Below are 7,052 nucleotides of genomic sequence, written 5' to 3'. Positions count from 1 at the left end.
CCCGCCCCCCAGCTGGCTCAAAATAAATCAATGTACATTCCAGTGAGAAGGACAGCATTCGCAAGTTTTAGATTCATTTAAAAATAAAGGGAAACTTGGCTTTTATTTATTTTTTCTCCACAAAGACCAAGTCCTTCTCTCGATCTGTTCCCTTTGGGGCTTTCTTTAATCCAGAGCGCGGGGCCGAGGTTCCAGGACAGAGTGAACGTTGAGAGGGTGTGGTGGTTGGTTGGTTGGTTGGTTGGGCTAGACAGGGAGGATGGTGGTGGTGGTGGTGGTGGCGGTTAGGGTGATCTCTGTGGATCAATGACAGGTTGCGATTGGGTAGGTAGTAGGGGGAGGAGGGGAAGGTGTGTGTGCGTGCGTGTGTGCGTGCGTGTGCGTGTGTGTGTGTGTGTGCGTGTGTGTGCGTGTGTGCGCGCGTGCAACGCGTGTGCGTGTCGGGGGGTACTGGCGAGTGGATTGGCCCTCAGACGGATATGGGGCAGGCGATGACCTTGTCCTCGAGCATGACGCTCACCACCAGGAAGACGAAGTACAGCAGGAACATGATGAAGCCCAGCAGCTTGCTCATGCGCCACTTGCAGGCGGCGATGGAGATGATGACGAAGATGAGCATGGCGAAGAGGAGGACGATGGCGCAGAAGAGCCCGTTGGAGCTGACTTGCACCGGCTTCATGCCGTTGATGAAGGACCACAGGAGCCAGGGGAACGGCAGCCTGTGTGAGAGAGGGGAAAAACAGTCACAACCGTGTGAACTGAAGTGGTGCAACTCCGTGTGGGCGGGGTCCCCGGTGGGGCACCTCTCCCTCTCTCCTAAAAACTAACTAAACTAAATGAAAACTAAGCTATGATGACTAAAACTAAAGAAATAAATATACTGACAATTTCGTCAACAGATAAAAACTAGACTAAAATCCTAGGAAGGAATTAGTGGACAAGAGATCCAGTATAAGTCATTTTACACTTGGTTGCATGCTGAAAATAGCCGATCCTTGTAGTGTAAATTCATTACGACGGCATCAAGGCCCGCCAAAATACATTTTAGTCGACTAAATCAACCGCAGATTTAGTCGACTAAAATCTTATGATATTTAGTCGACTGAAACTGGACTAAAATTACATTTAAAAGTAAAAGTTAAAGTATTGGAAATTGGAAACACTCAAGTAAACTACAAATACCTCACAATTGTACTTAAGTACTTAGTTATTTTACACCACTGATACTGTACGACGACGTCGTACAGTAGGAGATTCATATTATTTAATTCATGTCGTTAATAGACAATGACGCACGCATGTCGTTTTCATCCAATATAATCTTTAGCCATCTTAAATCTGGCAAAAAAAATAGAATATGCAGCTGCATTGTTCGTGCTCATAATAATGCGTATTGCCAGCGTCTAAAAAAAATAAAAAAATAAGCATTGTTGAATCTCAAGCAGTCGTGTCCAAATGAAGTAGAGCAGTGATTCTAAATCTTGTGCTAAAAGTCACGTGACTGCAGGAAAAAGGAAGGAGGTAATGAAAACACTAAGGCTGTTTCCTCTCAAGCATAAACTAACCAGACCTCCAAACTGATCCTTTCAAATTAATGATACTTAATATGGCTCCGTACAGCGGTGGAAAGTACTTCAACTCAAGCAGTATTGTACTTAAAGATGGAGTGTCGTGATTTTTGTATTTCTCCCAGTTTTTCATGCGTTTATGAGGTGACAGTACTTCATCGGAGCCCTTGGTGTGGTTGTTATGTCATGTGTTTATGAGGTGACCGTACTTCATTAGAGCCCTTGGTGTGGTTGTTATGTCATGTGTTTATGAGGTGACAGTACTTCATTAGAGCCCTTGGTGTGGTTGTTATGTCATGTGTTTATGAGGTGACAGTACTTCATTAGAGCCCTTGGTGTGGTTGTTATGTCATGTGTTTATGAGGTGACAGTACTTCATTAGAGCCCTTGGTGTGGTTGTTATGTCATGTGTTTATGAGGTGACAGTACTTCATTAGAGACCTTGGTGTGGTTGTTATGTCATGTGTTTATGAGGTGACCGTACTTCATTAGAGCCCTTGGTGTGGTTGTTATGTCATGTGTTTATGAGGTGTCAGTACTAGTTAGACCCCTTGGTGTGGTTGTTATGTCATGTGTTTATGAGGTGACAGTACTTCATTAGAGCCCTTAGTGTGGTTGTTATGTCATGTGTTTATGAGGTGACAGTACTAGTTAGACCCCTTGGTGTGGTTGTTATGTCATGTGTTTATGAGGTGACAGTACTTCATTAGACCCCTTGGTGTGGTTGTTGTGCAATGTTGTCTTCCCTTTGTATTTAGGGTTTCTTCCTATGGAGGCTGAAACCTTGACAGTAAATGGTAAATGGTGCATTTATATAGCGCCTTTATCCAAGGCGCTTTACAGAGATTGTGCATTACATTCACCCATTCATACACCGATGGCAGAGGAAACCATGCAAGGCACCAACTAGCACATCAGGAGCAATTAGGGGTTCAGTGTCTTGCTCAAGGACACTTCGACAGTAACTCTGGGGGAGCCCGGGTTTGAACTGGCAACCTTACGGTTACCATCCAGGCACTCTACCCCTGAGCCACCGCCGCCGCCACAGTCAAACGCGCCAATGAAAAAAACAGTGAAATACCGAACCACTATAACTAAATTCATTTGAAATTGAATAAAAATGTTAATTTTCAGGATTAAAAATAAATAAAAAATGGCCACATTTTTTTCAGGATTTCAACTCAAATATAGCAAAAAAAATTGCTGATCGCTATTTTCAAATTTTTTGTCCTAAAGTGCCCTCTTTCAGGGGATTTCAGCCCCTGCCCCTCTAACACTCTCTGCACGTCTCTGACTAACTCGATCATCGTACTTTATAAACTGGTCATTTGTAGTGTGGTACGAGGCGTCAAAAAAACTGCTCCCGTAGGATTTTTGTGCTAAAATTGATTTTTTTGCAGATCTTGGTTCTATAGAGTCCAAACTATGAGAAAATTATGGGGTTCAAATTTTCCCGACCCCCACCCCGTTTCTGGGGGGGTCATCTATTTGGGACCTCCCAGAACAGTATGCCAGCCAGTTAATGTCTGATTTTCATAATATTAGAATTGTTTTGTATGTTTTAAAACATTCTGAGTTGATTTCTTAAACTTTTAAAGTGGTCAGAAGAAACTTTTTTGACTTTTGGTAGGGGTGTTTCCTCACCTGGGACCTCCCGGACTGACCCCTGGGCCTATCCCAGTTCTCATTACATTCCTTGCTCTGCTCCTGCTATAGAATATTGTCAAATTAGATCATAAATGAAGCATAAAAGTATTTGTAGCTGGGCTCTGATAAAAATAGTAGTAGCCAATACCAGGGGTCTTCCACAGGGGGCACATGACCCCTAGCGGGTCCTCCACAATGCGAGATAAGTCATTCATACCTGACAGATTTCCCTGAGCTTCCACTAATCGAATAAAATGGATGGAATTCAGACAGTGGAGGGTATGTTCCAGTCAGGTGTCTTGCCCTCCCTGCTCCAAAGGCAGTACTTGAGATCATCAAATGTGGTTGCAAAGCAGGTTGCAAGGGACGGTGCAGCTGCTCAACACTGTGTGTGTTGTGTTGTTAGTGTGAGCGCAGTGTGTGAAATGGACACGTTCGTGCCCAAAGTGAGAAGTTGCAATACCTTTATTCCCTGCAGTAACATCTGTCAACAATAATGGTAGAATACTAATAAACTATCAAAGTACTTTACATAAACGCAAGATATTCTAATACTATTCGAAATACTTGCCAATCACATATATGGGTGCAAGAATAGGGGCAAAACTAATCCCGGCCCCCTGTGGAAGACCCCTGGTATTAACTACTACCCTTTTTTGTAATCAGTGCCCAGCTATAAAAACTTTTAATGCTTAAATTATTATCTAATTTGACATTGTTCTGGAACAGGAGCAGAGCGAGGAATGTAATGAGTACTGAGATGAGTCCGGGGGGCCCCGGGTGAAGAAAGACCCCAACCAAAAGTCAGAAAAGATTATTCTGGCTACTTTCAAAGTGTAAGAAATCAACTCAGAATATTAAAAAACCTATAAAACAACCCTAATATTATGAAAATCGGACATTAATTGTCTGGCGTACTATTATGGGAGGTCCCAAAATATATGACCCCCCAAATAAGGGGTGGGGGTCGGGAAAATTTGAACCCCATCATTTTCTGACAGTTTGGTCCCTATGAAAGCCAACAAAGCAAAAAAATCACTTTTAGCAAAAGAATCCTACGGAAATACACCTCGTACCACACTATTGGTCTTTCAAACTCTCGTCGGTGTCATTATAAGAATCAAAGGTTTTAAACGAGGGAATATTCAATCAATATCTTCATGTATCACTCCATAAAAGATCAGGGCCCCTCTGGAGTGAGTGTGGAAATATAGTGGCCCCTCTCCATCGTCAACCATCCCTGGCTGGTTCCGACACATACCCGACTGTGATGTCGAAGATGTTGGAGCCCACCGAGCTGGAGACCGCCATGTCGCCGAGTCCCTTGCGTGCCACGATAACGCTGGTGATGAGGTCAGGGATGGAGGTGCCAGCTGCTAATATGGTCAGGCCCATAATCTCCTCCGTAATCCCAATTGTCTCTCCAACCTGCGGAGGGGGAAAAAAAATAAGTATGTGTGGATGTGTAGCGATTAACGGGGCACAGCACCAAGAGACACCAAAAGAGACATGTTATCTTTTTATTATTTTTCTTTTTAATAAAATAAAATAAAGGGGGGGGGGGGGGGGGGGTAGCTGATCTACAAGCTCACGACACATCGCAAAGTGTTGTGTGAGGTTGTAGGCTATTGTGCGAAACTCTATATATGTGCGAACTATATTATACTATAATATAGGCCATGGGATTTTACTTAACCTTTAATTAAAGTGCATTGGTACAAAATAGCTTTACCAGTGGTTCCCAAAGTGGGGTCCGGGGACCCCCAGGGGTACTTGAGGGAGTTCCAGGGGGGACCCAGCTAAATGATAATTTGTAAATTAACATTGATTTTACAATATAAATTGGGGTCTCAGAGATAGAAATGCCATTGAGGGTCCGTAGCATAATGCATGTCAAACTGGGGGGTTCATGTAATTGATGTTTCGGAATCACTGCTAGAGCCGTAACAATCCTCCCTTGTCGGGGTCACTGGCATACGTTTTCAAATGGGGGGGTCCGTGGCCTAATACATGTTGATTTGGGGGTCCTTGACACGAAAAAGTTTGGGAACCACTGCCTTATAGTACTGTTCTGTCTGTGATGGCAGAAACATCTGTCCACCCTGCCAGGTGCATGCCATTCCCCAACCACCCAGGCCTAAAAACATCTGTCCACCCTCCCATGGGTGCATGCCATTCCCCAATCACCCAGGCCTAAAAACATCTGTCCACCCTCCCATGGTGCATGCCATTCCCCAACCACCCAGGCCTAAAAACATCTGTCCACCCTCCCATGGGTGCATGCCATTCCCCAATCACCCAGGCCTAAAAACATCTGTCCACCCTCCCATGGTGCATGCCATTCCCCAATCACCCAGGCCTAAAAACATCTGTCCACCCTCCCATGGTGCATGCCATTCCCCAACCACCAAGGCCTAAAAACATCTGTCCACCCTCCCATGGGGTGCATGCCATTCCCCAACCACCCAGGCCTAAAAACATCTGTCCACCCTCCCATGGTGCATGCCATTCCCCAACCACCCAGGCCTAAAAACATCTGTCCACCCTCCCATGGTGCATGCCATTCCCCAATCACCCAGGCCTAAAAACATCTGTCCACCCTCCCATGGTGCATGCCATTCCCCAACCACCCAGGCCTACATACAGTATGCCCTTGCTGGGAGCCGTGCCCTTAATGGTGCGCAGAAATAATCCAATAAACCAATGAAAAATAATGACAAATAATGCTAAATATTAACAATCATGATAATTATACTATAATAATATACAAACAAAACAGTGAGGAGGACGGCTTCTACACCTACCATGATTTGACAGAATTTGGGGGTTTATTTTGATACCTTTATTGTTGGTTCTCTGCCAAAAAGATAATACTTCCCTGTTGTAAGCAATGGTGTAGTGGGCAAATTAAGGCAAATTAATTTATACGAGGCGCAATGATATCCCACAAGTTGTAATAATTGCTTTACTGTGATCATAACAAAAAACGTGTGATTTCTCTCCTCCAACCTCAATAAGTGGTCGGAACTCATTTTTGTTTTTTATGTTTATTTTTTTGTGGCTTTCGCCTTTATTTTGTATATATTTTATGGAGGGACAGACCGTAGGCTGACAGGACATGAGGAGAGAGATGGGGGAGTGAGGAATGAGCAGTGAGTAATGAGGAAGACATGGCAGTAGAGGCCGTCGGGATCGGGAGTCTAGCCCACGGCACACTGCCAGACTGGATTACCAGCCAAGGTTACCTGGACCGCTGAGACACGGCCAGGCCTCAAAGCGGTAAAAACATACAGTACAGTACAGTACAGTACATACCTGGTGAGCCCACCACACCATCAGGTAGGAGAAGGCTGCAATCCAGCAGATGGCTCCGATGAAACTGATCGGGAAGAACTTCTTTGCGGACTAGAGAAATGATAAGAGGGAAAGAAATATAGCAAAACATGATGAACTCAAAGGTCAGGTTAATTTCATACAAATGGAAGATTGTCCTTTTTGACCAAGAGAATTGCGCATACCGTACCGTACGCATGCCCTTTATATTATGAAGTACGTAAAAAAAAAAAGTTTACTAGGTGTGGAAACCCGGAGCTGATATGGTTAAGTGATGCAGAATGATTGGACTTGGACTTTAGAACGTAAGATATTCTCACTTGCAGAATACTTAAGCGTGGGACAAACGGACAAAGAATTTCTGTTTGGGTTATTAACCAAATACTCTCTTATTTCTTATGTGTTCAGGAAGTGAATGTGATATTGTTTATTTGTTTTTTTGGTGTTTTATAATCCCGTAAGGGATAGGTCTTTAGGACAGGACATGAAAAAAAAAATCATTAA

General features: G+C 43.9%; 1 protein-coding gene across 1 annotated transcript in view; it reads right to left on the bottom strand.

The window, feature by feature from the left end:
- Positions 1-469: 469 nt before the first annotated feature.
- Positions 470-7,052, bottom strand: part of LOC310875961 (solute carrier family 24 member 2) — a gene marked incomplete at both ends in the record, with an annotated part of 78,605 nt that continues 72,022 nt past the window's right edge. The window contains 3 exons of the mRNA XM_083789410.1: positions 470-719; positions 4,477-4,643; positions 6,531-6,620. Coding sequence (XP_083645536.1) covers positions 470-719; positions 4,477-4,643; positions 6,531-6,620 — 507 coding nt within the window. The remainder of the gene's footprint in view (positions 720-4,476; positions 4,644-6,530; positions 6,621-7,052) is intronic.

This window comes from Protomyctophum parallelum (assembly GCF_964188405.1).
Source record: "Protomyctophum parallelum genome assembly, chromosome: 18".
NCBI classification, from domain to species: Eukaryota; Metazoa; Chordata; class Actinopteri; order Myctophiformes; family Myctophidae; genus Protomyctophum; species Protomyctophum parallelum.
Note: the sequence above shows the minus strand (reverse complement) of the source record. Positions and strands in the feature narration are given on the sequence as shown.